The sequence below is a fragment of the Mustela nivalis genome (genome assembly GCF_964662115.1).
Source record: "Mustela nivalis genome assembly, chromosome: 11".
Taxonomy (NCBI): Eukaryota; Metazoa; Chordata; class Mammalia; order Carnivora; family Mustelidae; genus Mustela; species Mustela nivalis.
In genome coordinates, this window is record NC_139030.1 from 25,707,362 (window position 1) to 25,726,551 (window position 19,190).

At 35.4% G+C, this 19,190-nt stretch overlaps 1 protein-coding gene across 1 annotated transcript in view; it reads right to left on the minus strand.

Annotated features, from left to right (window-relative positions):
• Window positions 1-19,190, minus strand: part of LRP1B (LDL receptor related protein 1B) — a 1,916,825-nt gene that overhangs the window by 452,380 nt on the left and 1,445,255 nt on the right. Inside the window, exon 41 of the mRNA XM_082690181.1 lies at window positions 17,682-18,053. Within this exon, the coding sequence (XP_082546307.1) occupies window positions 17,682-18,053 (372 nt within the window). The remainder of the gene's footprint in view (window positions 1-17,681; window positions 18,054-19,190) is intronic.

Here is a 19,190-nt window from a genome sequence, read left to right on the forward strand (position 1 = left end):
GTGTGGAGCCAGACCCAGGGCTGATCCCAGGACCCCAAAATCATGACCTGAGCTGAAGTCAGACACTTAACCGACTGAGCCACCCATGTGTCCTGAAAGTCCATGCTTTTAATCTTAACAGAATAATACCTTACCAAATATCTTTAGGTGTCAGTGAACAAAATGATTATGAAAACTGAATAATATGACCCCATGTCTGGATCACCAAAATGAGTAAGACAAATCTCTAAAAACCTAAGCCTGATTTTGTGATTTCAATGAGTAAGGAAATATTTGAAGATCACATCTGAACCTTTAAATATGATTTGCACTCTTTAACAGAAAATATTAAAATTCCCACAGTCATACAAATGCCACTATTGCTTTTATGGAACTTAAATGGCAGCACTGAATGAAATGGTTTGCTGCATTAAATACATGTATAAAGCTAAGCTACCTGGGACATAAGTCATGAGAAAATAAGACCCTACAAAATCGCTCTATCAACATTCCAGCATTCTTCATCAAAATGTTACGTTGTTCATGATGGTTACTAAAGAAAAGATACATTTTGTTTATGGCTTATGCTTCAATGCCAACAATTTTTGCCAGGATTATTATATATAATTTGTATTATTTCTGGTTTTCCAAATGAAGAGTGCTGAAGAAACACAGAATTACATGTTCCCATAAAGTACTTAGCATATATTAAATGTGTAATAAATGTCTTTGGAACAAATGAAATAAAATTAAAGCAAAAGATAAAATTAATAATTAAACATCATCTATTAAGTTATTCACACCTAAATTAAAAAGAGTAACAGCTCATGTTAATAAAGGGTATTTCATGTCAGTAAAATAAAGCACTCTAGTATTTTCTGTGAAGAAATAAATATGATTTCCATGGATTTCTAAAACTGATGTAAAGTCCTGTGGTAAAGAGTAGAGTGTAAGTAAAAAAAAAAAAATCTATTACTTATGAAATGATAGAACCTTTAATATTTCATTTCAAATGAGACTAAGCAGACTCTGTTCTTGGTAGGCACTAAAAGAATATTTGACAAATTGAATTAAATAAGGCAAGAATAAAAATGATAATTTAACATTATAGTCTATAGGGAGGTGGTAATTTCAGATTGCAATATTGTCTTGTGCAAAAGTATTATACTACTTGATAACTGACTGTGATTCAGTCTCAGTTGAAGATAAGAAAATATTAAGTTTAGGCAAAGCTCATCTTTTGTTAGGATGGTTCAAATCCGGACACTAAATTCATTTCCAGGTTTACTACCAAACTAACCACTTTTGCAGGGACCTCAATAATGAAGAAAAAAGGAGAACTTACTGTGTACTCACCAAGTAAGGTAAACAGTTGTATAGATTCAATTCATGCACTATGTCTGAGAAATGTTTTACAAAAGGAAAATAAGAATGGCACAGGTGGACATAACTGTAAGCCATATTAAGCTACTTTTACTTTAAGAAACCATCTGTCGGGGCACCTGGGTGGCTCAGTGGTTAAGCCTCTGCCTTTGGCTCAGGTAATGATCTCGGGGTCCTGGGATCGAGTCCCGCATGGGGCTCCCTGCTCAGCAGGGAGCCTGCTTCCCCCTCTCTCTCTGCCTACTTGTGATCTCTGTCTGTCAAATAAATAAATAAAATCTTTAAAAAAAAAAAAAAAGAAAGAAACCATCTGTCACTGGATGATTTTAAAGTAAGATAAATGTTTGTTGTCTTAATATTATTCTCATAAAATATTAATAACCTTATGCATAAGCAAAAGTCATTGATTTACCCTTTGGTTACTGGTCAGAGTTATAATGCAACAAAACTGTCAATATAGACCATCTACTCCACAAAGTCCCTTTTATCATTCTAACTGGCGGATATTTCATTTTACTCTGAGTGCCCATAAACATTCTGTTTAGACTTGTACCACTTTGTTTCATATTAACTTGTTATTTCTACTGATAAAATTTACCCTACCTTGTTAATTCTATGAGAGTAAGAATCTTGATTTTCAGAGAGCATGACTCCTTTCTTCGGTAAATATTCACTGATTGCTTACTAAGTCCTAGCACTCTATATATAGCCAGTGTCAGCATGCCCCAAAAGGCATTTGCGGTAATAGTCAACACAGTGTCCTGAGGGCCTACAGGAGTCTGGAGTAGAGATATACTCCCGTGCAAGGTACAGTGTTTGCTCTAATACAACAGAGGAGCTATTTTAATAAAAAGAAAATAATAGTATTATAATGAGGTCATTGCATATTTTGGAAACTGTGAAAGACATGCTTATATCTAGACTGAGATGACTGTGTGTGTGTGTGCGGGGGGGGGGTGTATCATGTGGGTATTGAGGAAAAGTTAAACTGAAAAATAAATGTGAATACAAGTTAACCACATGAAAAACAGGTAAGGAAACAGAACATTCAAATGTATCTAGCAGAGTTGACAATTAGCAAATTGAATAGAATGGTTTAATTTGGATATACATTTCAGAAAATAAAGATTTATCCTCCCTTATCTCTGAGTCTGTGTAGTTCATATGAAATTATATAATATGAAATTATATGGAAAGAAAGCCCTGCCTAATAGTATGTAGAAAACCTAATAGTATGCATTGCTTCATACTTCCCATAGCTTAAATAACCCATTTGGCATTAATACCTCTTCAGAATAACAGACTGTGCTATATAATGTGCTAATATAGATATCAATCTGAAATTTTGTTACTTTCCAATTTGCTCCCTTGCACTGTGAGTAAATTTAAAAATGGCAGTGCAGGTAAATCACAGGGTGAGGAAAATGTTATAGAATTAACAAAATAAGTTTTAAATAGGTGTCTAATGTTATGTGAGAGGTATTTAATAAATTATCAAATTCAACTTCTTTGTAAAAATACATGGTTCCTGCCATCCTGGTGAAAAATTACTTGAGAAATTGTGCTTCTTTTTTTTTTTATTAATTCTGAAACAAATGTTCATTTTCTCACTGAACTCTGTTTTCTACTTAACACTGGCAGAGTAGGAAGGTTATTGTAGATGTCTTTCAAATGTGGACTAAATTAATCTCATTTTTCCTTATTATCCATAAAACTAATAGGTACAACAGGCACTTTTACAGATCCAGCTGTTCCAGACTTAAGTACCCCTGTCCTCCCAAGCATGCAGGTTACTATCAGATGACCTGCCTTGTCAATTCTGACCCCACGCCTAATCCATTCAAATCCCAGGGTTTTGTGAATATAGCAAAAACATAGAACTTTACACTCCACAAAGGTTTTGCCATTGCAGACTTTCATGGATTAATTATAGATTCTGTTCTCAGCAGTCACTTTACACATATAGGTTTCTAAGCAACATTATCCTGCAGGTTCAAAATGGAAAAGACAAAAGGAACTTACAAAAATATGCTTTACTATACAATATAGGCATTCTTGTATATCTGATGCATATTTATATTTACCAACATTCTTGTTTATTTCTTTTTTTTTTTTCAGGTTTGATTAGTCTTGGCACTCCACCAAACAGAAGTTACCAGCAGCCTCAAGTTGCAAAGGGTGGAAGACAGAAAAGTATTTGAATCTTTGGAAAATCAAATGCCTCTAACAATAGAAATTCATTCTGTCATCTTGAATATATCACTTCCTATTGGTTTTGGTTTTTTTCATCTCCACCCCCAAAAGTAATACTTTGGCTACTCACATAAGTATACTCTATAGCACAAGTACCTTCTGTCACATAATTCTAAGAATTCTGACGAGGTCGAGAACATATAACAGTCAAGTGTATAAAGCCCAATAAACGACACAAGGTATTGGAAGAACTATGGAGCCCGACATTCTTTTCACCCATGGAGGTCCTTCTCCTCAGGGACCTTCTACTTTCTTCATTCATAGTATTTGAGACTTTGAAGGGAGAAATTTCTGTTCTTTGAAATCTTTGTATACTATCATGGCCATTTTGCATGCTGGCTAGATTCCACTAATTTATTATAGAATGAAGCTTTAAAAAAAAATGAATCAGTTAAGGAGAATGAAGGCAAACACTCATAATGGTTTATGCTAATTGAGTGCTGACTAAATACTAGGTGCTGTTCTAACCAACATGTATTAACTCACTGAATTTCATTAACCCTCTGAGACCGATACTAACATTATCCTTATTTCTAAAAGAGAAAACTGAGGCATGAAGAGACAAATAATTATACAAAGACACAACTTGTAAGTGGTAAAAAGCAAGGAAGGGGCTAGGCTGGATCCAGCTAGATGTTCTGGCTCTAGAACCTCTGCTTTTAACCAGTATTCCACGCAGCCTCTTACTTTCTCATCAAAACTGCAGTCTCCAGTCTAGTTATTTTTATTATCTACCAAGCAATTATAGATTATAAGGGATATAGAGATTATATGCAATAGACCCTTCCTAGGGGAACTTGAAATTTTGAGGGGGAGGTGAATCCTATAGACAAAAATGAAACAAAGGAAAGGCATAGGGTAAAAACTAAGTAGGTGATAAGGATATGAAGGACACATGACAAGTCCTAAATGTTTTTCAAAGGAAGGAGACCACTATGGGCTGCAGTTCTAGGGGGGAAAAAAATCCAAATTCCTTAATTGCATGGAGGGATTTGAGTTGAATTATAAAGATCTCCTAAAATAGAGACCATTTGAAAGTCTATAAAATCTCTCCCATTCTAATTTAACAACATGAGTAAAGATGCAGGGTTTGAAGAAAGAATAAGGAAATATAACCAGATGAAACCAGAGAGGGAGAGAAACCACAGGAGATTTTTAATCATAGGGAAAAAAACTGAAGATTGCCGGAGGGGAGTGAGTAGTGGGATGGGGCAACTGGGTGAAGGGCATTAAGGGATGTGATGTAATGAGCACTGGGTATTATGTAAGACTGATGAATCACTGACCTCTACCTCTGAAACCAATAACACATTATATGTTAATAAAGAAAATAGTTGAAGTGATCAATTGCATGTTATGTGAATTCTGCCATAATAAAAACCAGTATATCACCAAAAATTTTTTTAAAAAGAATATGATATGTTCATGAGACAAAAATGGTATGAGCAAAGAAGGAACAAAGGGCAAATTTGATATAGAAGAGAAATTTCTATATCTATATCTCTATATCCATGAGATGGATCATGTAGGTTAAGATGATACCTGGAGGGGCACCTGGGTGACTCAGTGGGTTAAAGGCTTTGTCTTCAGCTCAGGTCATGGTCTCAGGGTCCTGGGATCCAGCATCTGGCTCTCTGCTCAGCAGGGAGCCTGCTTCCTCCTCTCTCTCTGCCTGCCTCTCTGCCTACTTGTGATCTCTGTCTGTCAAATAAATAAAATATTAAAAAAAAAAAAAGATACCTGGAGGGGAGGTAATGGATTACACTTTGTGATGCAGAAAACAGGGAGTTAATATTTTAAGGAGGACCACAATGAAAGCACTGTTGTCTATGATATGCAGAAATTCCTAGAAAATCAAGACAGAAAAAGAGAAAGCAAGTAGAAGACCATCAATATTCAGTAATGAAAGAACAAAAAGATGTCCATAATAGTGACAGTGGATAAGAAAAAATATTTGGTGAATAAATAGCTCAGAGGTACAGGAATAGAGGGAGTTAATAATTGTGAGGTTTGATTCTAATTGGTTATAAAAAAGGTAATAATTTTACTAACAAGAGAAATAGGAGAGGTTCTGATTTTTAGGTAGGAAAATGGCGTTGGCATGTTAAATTATGAGTTGACATCAAGAATATTAAAGGGAATTTTCAGTAAATGTCTAGGGATTTCACGCTTTCCGCTAGTGAGGAGATAAATCAGGAAATCTGGACTTAGGGTAATACTAAATAATGAATGTCTCAATGAATGAATGATGAATGAATCATCACAACCATCACAATCATTGAACTCCCTAAAAGGGAAAATATGCCCATCAGTGGGGAGAAAGTTTTTTCAGGAGTTGCTCTTCTACAGTCAGAAACAGAAAACATAGGGAACAGCATTTGATCGTTGAAGAAAGTGATAGGGACACCATTACATGGCTTATCTCTTGGTCCAGATTTGGGGAAAAAAGAAAATGAGTGTGGTTAGTAGTTAGAGAACTAATAAAAGAGTGAAATGGAAGGTGTACAATAATTATAATGCAGGTAAAGACAGAAGAGCAGGCTCACAGATATGTTAGAATAGGCCAGATGCAGTGTAATCAGATTGTGCTGAGAGAGAAGAAACACTAAATCCCAGAAGCCATCAGACCCAGGCTATCGTCAAGCTACAACAGAAAGTGAAAACAGAGAACAAGAGTCAAGAATGTTATCAAAAATTATGGGAAGATTGTTAAGTGTGCTAAGGCATAAGTAAAAATGCTGTGGTTGTCAAGAAACACTGTCTAAGTGGAAAGCAAAGGAAGAAAGACAATTGGGTGTAAATTACTTATGGAAATGGAAAGGAACCGTGGTATGTGGTTGGAGGAGAGTATTGGTTAACACTTAGCTTTATCAACGTGTCAGTAAAACATAGAACTACACATTGAAAATTCTACTTGGTAGAAATCCTAAAAAGTTAATGAGGTTTGCAACAGCAACATTCATTTGAATATGACATGATGTTTGATTGAGTCTGCTATTCTGCAAGAGTGATAATCTAAGCCATACACTATGTTGTTGGAGGTGTTGCAAATAAGGCTAAGTACAAAAAATTGTGCTATTTATGTATTTTACTTATGTCATTTTTAAAGTTACATAATTAAAATTCAATTAAGAAAAAAATCTGTTCATGAATTTCTTCTCTAAGAAACAGATTCACGTAATGGTTTGTTTTAGCATAACTTCTTATAACATTCTCTCTCGAAACATTTTTAACCAGATATGCTATACTAAAAAGCTGAGAATAGCAAGTTGAATATGCACCTAATAGTTGATTTCTGGCAAACTTTGCTTATTTTTGTATTACAAGCCAAAAAAAAAAAACAAAAACAAAACAAACAAACAAAAAAAAAACAACCCACAAAAACAGAGTACATTTTAATGGGTACATGGAATAGAAATGTCTTCCCTTTCAAACAATTACTTCACTCCTACAAGTTATAACCATCTTCGAAGAGGAACCCTGGATTCACTTGTCCCCTTGCCTATTTCTGCAGGTACTCTACTGCTTTCCTAGGAATTTTGAATTCATCATCACCCCCTCAAAGACTTATTCATAAATCACAGTACATTGATTTCATTTGCTGAATTCATGCCATAAATCTCTCAAAAGGAAAAAAAAAGTTTTAATATGTATACTTTCTTTTATTGATTCCTATAAAAAAGTCTCTTCTAACACTATGTCACAGATTTTTTTCCCCTTAGTTACCATTTACAACTTTCTCATTCAAGTTAGAAGTACAAAAAAAAAATAAAGTTTTCAGTCACATTGCTTACACAGAGATGTGGGACAATTAAAGCGGCTTAATAGCAACTAGTCACAAGGGACTTGTAAGAAAAATTCAGCATTATTTGAGCTAAATCTAAAAAACTTTATACTCTTGAAGTTGACAGAATCAATTAAATCTACTAACCCATAGTTTTATTATATCTTTTCCCCACTAGATAATCTTTCTCTGTTTCATTTTATTTCTTTACCACCAAAGACAGATTGATTTCTAGTTCATGTATAAAGCCAGATATTATTGTCATAGTCTATTATTGGTTGTCAGAAATGCTATGTAACAAATAAAACAAAAAAGAGTTTTAAAAAGCCAAGCCAAATTTCACTGTATCAATTAGGAGTTTCTAGAGATAGGCTAATGATCGCTTACATACTGTGTTGATTATAGAAGTCACAAATTCTCCCCTTGGTTTATGTGTGCAGCCCCTTAGTAGTTCAACCCATCAGTGGGAGTCTATTCCTTCATTCCCTGAATCTGGATTTGGCCATGTGATTTTCCTTAACCAGTAATACATTAGTACATATGGCTTATAAAATGTTTGCCTATTCTCAATTCTGAGAGCCATGTGACCATCCCAAACTAGTCTGTTGAATGAAAGACTCATGTCCAGTAACCCAGAATACAGCATACCAACTGCCAGATACATGATGGAGGCCATCCTAGATCATCCAGCTGCCATCTGATCCGAAGCTGGCCAGAGATCTGAAGAACTGACACGGACCAGAAGAACCACCAGCTAACCCATAGAAGAATGGGATAAATAAGCGGTTATAGTTTTAAGACACTGAATTCTGGGATAGTTTGTTATGCAATCAAAACTAGTTGATATGCACCAATCTCTCAACTCCTAGACTAAGGGTTAAAAAAGAAATACATGTAATTGCATTTAAACTGATGTATCAAACAGAAATAATTCTGATCAGGGATTATTAGCCTCTCTACTAATAATCTATATCTACTCCTATATCATAATCTAATAATCTCTCTATTCCCACCCTCACACACCTGCTAAAACTTAACTTGGTAGTAATCCAATACCGGGATGTTGATTCATATGTGAATGACTATCCATTTCTGAAGTCCACCTAGTATCTTTGTGGGTGCTCCATGCTATGGTAGATGCATTAGCTTGACAGTGTCTTCTCATTCCTTTCCTCCATTCCTAATCAGACTCATAAACTATAACAACTTTAGAGGCCACCATAGGTTTCAAAGTTCAAGTTTAATAATAAGCAAAGGCCCCAATTCTCTGCCACATTGACATGATCCAGCAGTTTCTGATTCTGCAAACAGAATCCTTGTCAGACCATCTAATGTGATCTACTAGGGCAGTGCCCTGAGCCTGAGTACCTTCACAGGAAACTTTTCAGCCTCCTGTCTTAAGACTAATTCTCAACATAAAATGGTTAGTACTTGACCACATTGCCTTCTACTCTCTATTACTGTCAGCTGTTCTGACACATTCATGAGGAAATGCGAAGCTCTGAATCTATGAGGAAATGGGAAGCTCTGAATCTATGAGTAATCCTAATACTGATCACTGAACATTCCTGAGTTCTCCATCTCAGTTTTGCCTCCAAGACCTGAATTACACCTCATATTGACTCTACAGAACTTCAGTAGAATGTTCTACAGATGACTCAGAATTCTTTATATTTTCTTTCTCTAAGGTACTGTTCCTCATGAATTTTTCTGCTCCTCATATTAAGTGACTTCTACCTGTGGTTTCAATATCTCTTGTTCAGGTATGTTAGTACCCTGGAGGGATCTGGTCTTGATTGGTATTATAGGTTAAGAGACTTTAAGACAATCATGCCTATGAAGGGGATCAGAATATACCACCCGAAAATAAGCTACTATGACATAAGGATTATTGTAAGCTGTAATAGCAGATGCAGAAAATCCTCTCTACTAGTAGAGATAGTAGAGATAGATACTAGTAGAGATAGTCCCTATCTACTTAACAATAGGACATACATTTTCTTTGTGAAGTTGTCCCCTCTCTGATCAGGAGAGAAGAGCAATCATTATCACTGGAGTTGGAGATAGCACTAAAATGTGTCTACATAAGCAACATCTTACTGAACAACGATTATCTTCCATTAGTTTTCCCATGTACCTCTCTCCACACAATTTACTTCCTCTAGAAACCCAAACTCTTGTTTGTTTGTTTGTTTGTTTCTTTTTATTTTTGTTTAGCTAGTTCTCTGCAGTTGATCAGCCTCTGTTAAAATGGTCTATCACTTCTTTTCTATGAAGGCCTCCATATACAGAAAAAAATTAATATTAAACTTTTTGTGAGCTTTTTCTGATTAGCTCTTCTATCAGTTTAATTCATATTTCATTAACCCAAACCCAAAAGGTTATAGGAAAAATTATTTCCTTTCCAACTTGACACAGGCCATCTTCCTGGAAAGACTCCAATATTTTAAGAAACTATGAATTCATAGAAGACATACTGAACACACAGACTACAACTTAATGAGGAGGAAATCCCATGTTCTCTTTCCCTCTGCACTAATCATTTCTCACTCCAGATTCTGCTTTCCGTAATTTGATGATGATGTTATCCTGTGCCTTCCATTGCAGTATAAACATTATCCCTTGACTTACTACTTGCTGACTCCCTATGCACAATGCTCATCTTTTATTCTTACCTTTTTTTCAATCTTAGTAATTTCAATGCATAATAAAGCACGCTCCTTTTCCTCTTTCCAATATTTGCAATTATCTAAATAGGTAATTTGAAAATTGTGTTAGCTAAGAAATATGTCTGAAGGTATTTCTTTATTTTATAAAATCTGAAAAAAATGAGTAGCTAAGATTCTCACATATTGAGAATGTCTTTATGACATGTACCAAGCAAATTAAAATAATACACTTTAAAGGTGACATTTTTACCTTTAAAATTACACACAGAAAAAATTAACATAATCAAATGAATTTGAGGGCACTCATAAAAGGATATGGAACTAGCCCATGTAAAGGAAAAGAAAAAGATATTTCCAGTACAATATCATTTTTAAAAAAGGCATACTGCCACCACTAGTCTTGGGGAAAAAAAAATGTAAAAGCATTATGAAGGAAAAGGGTTCAAGATGGTAGTATAAGAAAACTCTGAACTTACTTCCCCCAGGAACACAACAAATTCACAACTATATATGAAATCATTTTTCTCTGAATAGGACCTGAGAACTAGATGAACAGCACCTACACACACACACACACACACACACACACACACACACACGCACACAAAATGCATTGAGAAGAGTAAGAGAGGCAGAGACACCACCTCCCTAGGACCCTAACGCAGCAGTAGTGACCTCACAATCACAATGGTGATTCCCAAAATACAGAACACTCCCCCAAAGCATGAAGAAATTATGTCCTTCATCAGGATCTCTGACTCTGGGGACTATCATCAGAAAGGTGCTTCCCACCCCAAATGTCTGGTTTTAAAAATCAATAGGGATTAAGATCAGGAGAATCAAAGAATTATAGGGAATGGAGATTCAATTCTTAAAGTGGCTGCAAAAAAACCTACTCACCCTAAGATCCTGGGCAAAAGTAACAGACGGAAAATTTCCTAGCCCATAAGTGAGAAAGATCCACTTACAACTTTGAAAGTAGCAGCTGGAAAGACGGGAACCTGAAGTCTTTATCCAGGGACAGAAGCCCTGACAGATACCACTCTTAAATTTCCTCCTAATTTGCTGGCGACAGAACCAATAAGCACCATTTCTGGTGCTCTCCCTCTAGCCTGCTTGTACTATAGGGCATGTTCTGCCCACCTCATGGTATAACCAGCCTGGGCAAGCTCCCATACCAATTAAACCCATGCAGACACCAAGCCACAACTGGGAGGGATGAGAGTCTTGAATTCTGCCCTCTTTCCACAGCTAAGGAGACAAGATGCAAGGACAGGGTGAAGAGCCTGAGCCCTGCCTTCCCTGCACAGCAGCTAAGTTACAACAGGACCAGACACGTGGCCCAGCCATGCCCTTTCTGCCCAGCACTCAAAACAGTAATGGACTCATTTAGGTGTCCTCAGCCCTGGCCACCAGCAGACAGACTGAGCAGTAACCAGACCAGGCAGTGCCTCAGGTCCTGCCCTCCTTGTAGTAACTACCCACAAGAGGGCTGGGCCAGAGTTCTGAGCCCCGCTCACCCCACAGAGAGACAGAGCAGCAACTGAGAAGGGTTAGCACCCTCAGCCTGGGCTCCTCACCCCCTCTTATACTGCAGCTGTAGCTCTATGGTATCTCCTTGGCATCTTTAAAGACTTAATCACATTTCCATGGATTAATTTGGTTGTAAGTGGTAAAATATGTAACGAGATGAAATGCATTATACCAGATTTATTAAAATGGAATACCAAGACATAAATGAATTTTATGTCTTATTGAAGTTATTTGCATGCCAGTAACTCATTTTGGGGGTGGGCGGGGACTGCTTTACTTTGTTCTTTTGTTTTTGTTTTTTGGTCTGGCAAATCAAACTATAAATTCTCCCACAAAACTTCAAGAGAAGATTACAGTGGTTAAACAAATTAGCAACTTCTTGGAGGGATAAGGTGGCATAAGGAGAGTATTTAGAAAAGTTTATGTAAATTATCAATGTAAACTAATCTTAATTAATTTTTAAATTCTAGTCAGACCTTAATACACTACCACATCTATAATTATTATAATTATTTCTGATTGTTTAACAACTCTAACACATATTCTAAAAATAATTTAGGGGATAATTATCCTAAATAATCCACAAATGTGTCACAAATACAGTAATATAAAGTTTTAAATTAAATAAAATTATGCTTGTTTTTATCTTCTTTGCATACTCTTTCTCATAAAATCTTGGCAAAAAAAAAATTGAGTGTGTTTCTCACTTTGTAGGTGAGGAAATTGACAGTATCACACAGGAAATAAATAGCAAAGTGGGATTTCAGTCCAAACTTGACTGATTCCCAACCTCCAGCTATCATATGTCACTTCTTCCATGTGAGTTAACACATACACCCACTGAAGTGTTACTCATTTTAATTGCTTTGATTTTCGTGGAGAGGATTAGAATGGTTTGGTTGTATATATACTTTAATTCATATGCTTTCAGTTTAATTTATCACTGTGGAAACAGGATCTGTAATAAGGAAACAACCCCTTAAGTCACCTCTGCCTTCAGACGTGACCTTTAAACTTCACTGAACATAACATAGGCAGAGTGATCATTATAAAACAAAAGGCCTAGTGTATGTGTATCTTTTAACAGTGGTGATTTCCCTTTATCTATTAAATACAACCAAAACTACTTATCTTGGATATTAGTACACCAATGTTCATTGCAGCACTTTTACAACAGTCACAATAATCAAAAAGTAGAAAGAAACCAATTGTCCATAAACAGAAGAATGGATAAACAAAATGCGGTATACACATACAATAGAATCTTACTAAGGGGGAATGAACTTTCTTTTGGCAGCGGGGGGAGGAGGGAATGAATTCTGATATGTGCTACAGCATGCATGAACTTTGGAAAATATTATGCTAAGTGAAATAAGCCACACACAAAAGGTCAAATATTGCATGGTTCCACTAACATGCAATATCTTAAATAGGCAAATTTATAGAAAAAGAAAGCACATCAAAGGTTATGAGGGGTTGTGGGGAGGGTAGATGGAGAATAATTGCTTAAATAGAGTTTCATTTGAAGTGATAAAAATATTTTGAAGTAGTTGTGATGGTTGCATAATATCATGAACATAATTAATGTCAATGCGTTGTATAATTAAAATGTTAAGATGGCTAATTTTATTTATTATATGTGTATTGTATTTTATGCATTGTATATATTTCCTGATTTAAAAAATTAATAATGTAATATACCAAAAACTATTAAGATGTACACTTTTAATGGGTGAATTATATGGCATATAAACTACATCTCAGGGGTGCCTGGGTGGCTCAGTGGGTTAAAGCCTCTGCCTTCGGCTCAGGTTCATGATCTCAGGGTCCTTGGATCGAGCCCTGCATCGAGCCTCACATCAAGCACTGCATTGGGCTCTCTGATCAGCAGGGAGCCTGCTTCCCTTCCTCTCTCTCTCTGCCTGCCCCTCTGCCTACTTGTGATCTCTGTCTGTCAAATAAAAAAATAAAATCTTTAAAAACAACAACAACAAAAACCACTACATCTCAATAAAACTTTTTTTTTTTTAAACACTTTTTATCTTGGCAGATCAAATCCTTTATTATTGGAACCCTTCCTAGAATTCCAGCTTCATCTCACACTGATTCAGGCCACACAACCTGCATTCTAATCATATCAAATGATATATGACTCTTTGTCTACCCTGTGTTTTTTCATGTCTTTGTACAAAATTTTTCTGAGTCTTTAGTCTAGAAGAGTAGTTTGGAAATTTTTAATTTGAGAACTTTTACTCTCTTAAAAATTATTGAGGACTTGAGAGAAATTTTGTGTGAGTTGTGCCTATAGCTATTTACCATATTAGAAATTTAAACTAAAAATGTAGTTTTAATCATATAATATTCTCTCTCTTTTTTTTTTTAAAGATTTTATTTATTTATTTGACAGACAGAGATCACAAAGAGGCAGAGAAGCAGGCAGAGAGAGAGAGGAGGAAGCAGGCTCCCTGCTCAGCAGAGAGCCTGATGCAGGGCTCGATCCCAGGACCCTGAGATCATGACCTGAGCCGAAGGCAGCGGCTTAACCCACGGAGCCACCCAGGCGCCCGAAGGCAGAGGCTTTAAACCACTGAGCCACCCAGGCGCCCCAACCATATAATAATCTCTTAAAATAAAAATGAATTGATTGCATATTAATATAACCAGTATCTTCTAAGAAATTATCTGTTTTTTTTTTTTAATATTTCACTTATTTATTTGACAGTGAGAGATCACAAGTAGGTAGAGAGGCAGGCGGTGGGTGGGTGGGGAAGCAGGCTCCCTGCTGAGCAGAGATGCAGGGCTCCATCTTTGGACCCTGGGATCATGACCTGAGCTGAAGGCAGAGGCTTAATCCACTGAGCCACCTGGGAAACCCCTATCTGTGTTGTTTTAAGTGAAAAGAGGAGACAGCAGGATTCACACATCTACTTCTTCATCCTATCTATAATGATATTTTAATTGAAGTATGTGAAGAAAATCCAGCCTCACACAGCTATGAAGTTGGAAGAAAGAGGAATGTTTTAGTAGACTTTTCAGATAATTCTGAATATTCTTTCACACTATACCAACACATAAGAAGCAGCAGTTACTTAAAGGTTAGCTTCAGTGTAGAATCAGAAACACAATGGTGAACTTTTCATACTCTATTACATTAAAATTCATTGGTCTATCCTACACTTTGAATGGATCATTTACCCACGCATGATTTTATCATGCCATTTGCAAAGTATTGGTTCCCTAAGTTATGCATATCTGTTGACACATTTCATTTAGCAATAGCGCCCCCCCCCATCACTTAAGTGATATCACCACCCATCTCATCAGAAAAGCCTTTAAGCATTGGGAAGTTATCAAGCTTACTGTGCTTGATACAAGTCTTCCAGAATTCTAATTTTTACTTGAAAGCTTGATTTCTATTATTTGCAGCAGATATTGTAAGTCATTTTCCTTGTAGTGACAGACTCATTGTATTCATTCTTTAGAAAATGTCTGCCTCATACCTAGGTCTGAATAACCATAGTCTGTTCTTTATTCTTTCAGGTAAAACATGGTGTTCCATAAAAGAAGCATGAACCCAAATAATAGCACAAATACTTGGTTTCCTTCAGGCAACCATTGCACTTCAGAATGCAGCAAAAGTGCCTTATGTGTATTTCATCACACGGAATATTAAAGAGATGTGTACTGAAGGATCAAGATTCAATAAAATATAAATGTTTTACTCTCTTCAAGGACGTTCTTTAAGTGAAACTGGTTTTTGTTTTTATTTATTTATTTTTTTCCCCAGCTGTTAAGCGTCAGTGAAAAATACAGTGACTACTAGGATGGTCTGGTGCCATTGTCTTGATTACTACTCAGTTGCCAGCAATTTAGTCACCTCTGCTTTTACATCATTAATGAGAATGTCAATACCATGGAAAAGGTAATTATCTAGTATTATCATAAAAATAACTCTTAGACTCTGTGACCACGTAACGGGGAACTCCAGGAAACCAAAGTTGAAGACCACAGGTCTAGAATTATCCTTCTTCCTCCTCTCCTCCCCTATTTAGCCCAATCAATTAGTAGATTTCTATTGAGCTTTACGTTTCCTCAACTCAGGTCAGTGGCATCTTGCACCCTGCCCCAAAGAGATTATTTTTGTTCTCTAGTCCTCTAGTATCTTGTAGATTCTACTGATTTTCAATGTTTGTTTACTTGTAGTTGCTTCTGAAACTATAGCTTCTAAAGGCCTATGGACGCATATTCAACTTTCTATCAACCATAAGTGACTCTTAATCTCACAGAACAAACTGAAGGTTGCTGGGTGGAGGGGGTTTGGGAGAGGGGGGTGGGGTTATGGACATTGGGGAGGGTATGTGCTTTGGTGAGTGCTGTGAAGTGTGTAAACCTGGTGATTCGCAGACCTGTACCCCTGGGGATAAAAATATGTTTGTAAAAAATAAAAAATTAAAAAAAAAAAAAAAGTCCAACAACAAAAAAAAAAATTTGGAGCACAGAAAATTAATTAATAAATTAATATATTGTGGGTATAGTGTAAGCACCTCCAAATCTAAATTGTGTCAGCCTAGAAAAACTGGAGGACCACAGTGTTATAATCTAAACTTCATAGATTTAAACTGAATCAATAAAAGTCAAATATATCTGAAGTCTATGATCAGTACAGTTACAGTTGCATTGTTTTTCTCTCTGTCTCTCGCACACACACACACACACACACATACACACACAAACACATGCACACACAGAGACACACACAGACACACACACAAGCACATGCACACACATACACAGACACACACACACAAGCACATGCACACACACACAGACACACACACAAGCCAAAATGGCATGTTGGCATGTTCTGGAATTTACAAATTGGTATGAAAAATATCAATAAGTATGGTAACTTTACTTAGAGAACACAGAAATGAAAATGTATATTTGTACAAGTATATGATTGAACTAATTTGGAAAATCTGAATAGGCAAATACTGGCCTAGCAGAATGGCAGGCATAGCATGGATTGCCAATATGAAATAAAAAGTTTGAAAATATTTATATGTATATTTATATGAGGAAACATACACTAGATGCTGGAACGTACTGGTTATCAGGTATATTAATGTAAGTTGATATTTTCTATAAATTAGATAGTCGTAGCTGAAAAATAATGAAATTATTATTGTAAAAAATATGGGACAATACAACTTTTACATACAGTTGATAAACTATAAACTGATATGATCTTTTTGGACAGAAATTTTTGCAACTATAAAAAATAAAATAAACACCAACTGACTTTGCTATTATATTTCTAGGATTCTGTCCTAAAGAAATACTCACATAATATGAATAAAGATATCTAGATGCACAAATGTTCATTGTGACATTGTAGGTAATGATGAAATACCAGAAACAAATGTTTATCAGAAGAAAATAATCAAATAGTTTATCTTTAGTACACAATAGGCATAGGCTTTCTAAAGAATGAGATAGAATTTTATATACTGAAAAAAATGGTTTTCAAGATATTTAATAGTTTTAAAAAAACAGCTGAATAATGCATATAGGATCACTCAGTTTTGTAATTACAAATTACATACACACACATGAAAAAAATTCTGAAGGCATGACAGCTATGAGCTGTGGATGAGTATATGGAATTGGTATTGCAATGATGAGTGAGAAATTTCATTTTTAAATCCATATTACTTGAATACTTTACAATTAATTTAATAAACTAATTTGCGATTTAAAAAGTAATGAAAAGGACTGACCTCAAGTATCGTGAAATTGGAAATGTGGGGGATATGTGGAAATCACATAGAAAGAAAAGAGGTTGTCTGAGGAATATATTGAAAGTTCAAAATTAGAAACTAATAATCAAAATATACATACAGGACATGCTAAGAGTAAATTGATTTTTTGACTTTGGTGAATCAGATAATATAGGTGCATTATTCTTGAACATAAACTCAAAAAAATGTAATTGCTACATGCAATTACCACTCTAATTTCTCTGCTAATACAAATGATACTCATTTCACCAAATTATTTTTAAAAATTATTGTACTTACTTTCCACGATTACTTGTCTGTCTTCCCAGTTATCTTTAATAAGCTGTATATTTCCAAAGTGTGCATCACTGTAAAAGATTCGGTTGGTACCTTTTCTTCTTTGATTGTAGTCAAAAGCCAAAGCTATGACATTCTTGAAATAATGTGGATTCTCATATGGCCTTATTGGTGAATTTAAATTGGTTTCATCAGAAAGATGTATACTTTTTAATATTGTTCTCCCTGAATACAGCAAATAGCCTTCATGCCTTAGGCAAGTAACTCCATCCTCTGCCAAATATCCATGGGCACAAGTGCAAGTTCTCCGAGAATTTCCTCTATAAAGACAGAGTTGCTGACATCCACCATTGTCTTTGGCACAAATATTGGTCCCTAAAGAGGAAAAAAATATACATATGTACACAAACATATATTTGTGTTTTTCTTTTGTTTTTCAAGTTATTTTTTCTTACAGAAATATTTAAAAAATAATGTTGGTCTGTCTTTTTATTTTTTTTAAAGATTTTATTTATTTATTTGACAGAGAGAGGAGATCACAAGTAGGCAGAGAGATGGGTGGAAGCAGGCACCCTGCTGAGCAGAGAGCCTGATGTGGGGTTTGGACCCAGGACCCTGAGATCATAACCTGAGCTGAAGGCAGAGGCTTAATCCACTGAGCCACCCAGGTGCCCCTGTCTTTTTATTCTTAATACTGGTGAATGAAAAAAAATCAAGTACTCTAAAGTACTGATTTTTTTTATACCAGTTTAAAATCGTGGATTTCTTATTTCAAAGATCACATTCTTCTGCTCCAAACACCATCCAAATAAAAGCATTAAAATTTTCCCTCAATCAGCCAGTTAAGCGTATAAGTCTTTTTTGAAACTAGATGCTGAATTGCAATAGGTTCTATGTATTATAATCTTTAGCACAAGTAGCAATTCTTTCAAAACATGAACTGAATTCACCAACAAAGTGTGCACTGCTTTAAAATCTTGCCTCTGAAATACGAAAGCTATCAAAGAAATTTACAACTGCAATGCACCTAACCTTCTAAGTATAGTAAGCATAAGGTTTTGCTTCAGTTTGGAGGGAAGATGTAATATATTAAGATTAAGATTTCTCCATCAGGCTAATTTTCCTCCATGAATCCATCATCAGCTCTAAAATTATCACACCTATCTTTGATGTCAAGAAAATTAATTATAATTATTTCGATGGACATTAAAATTGATATTTAATGGCATAAAATAGGCATTTAATTTGACTGAGGTAAATTTTTAAAAAATCCAAACCATCATCATAACAGTTTCAAAATACACATTTTAAAGAAGTGATGACTTCAGAAATATTTCACACCAACAGTAAACTTCTGAAGCTATAGTAACTTTATATATCAAAATATAACCCCAAACACACATTTTTGTCTGCTTTTTATTCTCTAGTATCCTAATTATGCAATGCATTTTTTGTTCAGTAGATAGATATAGAAATAGATATAGATATAGATACTTTATATTACTTAGCTCA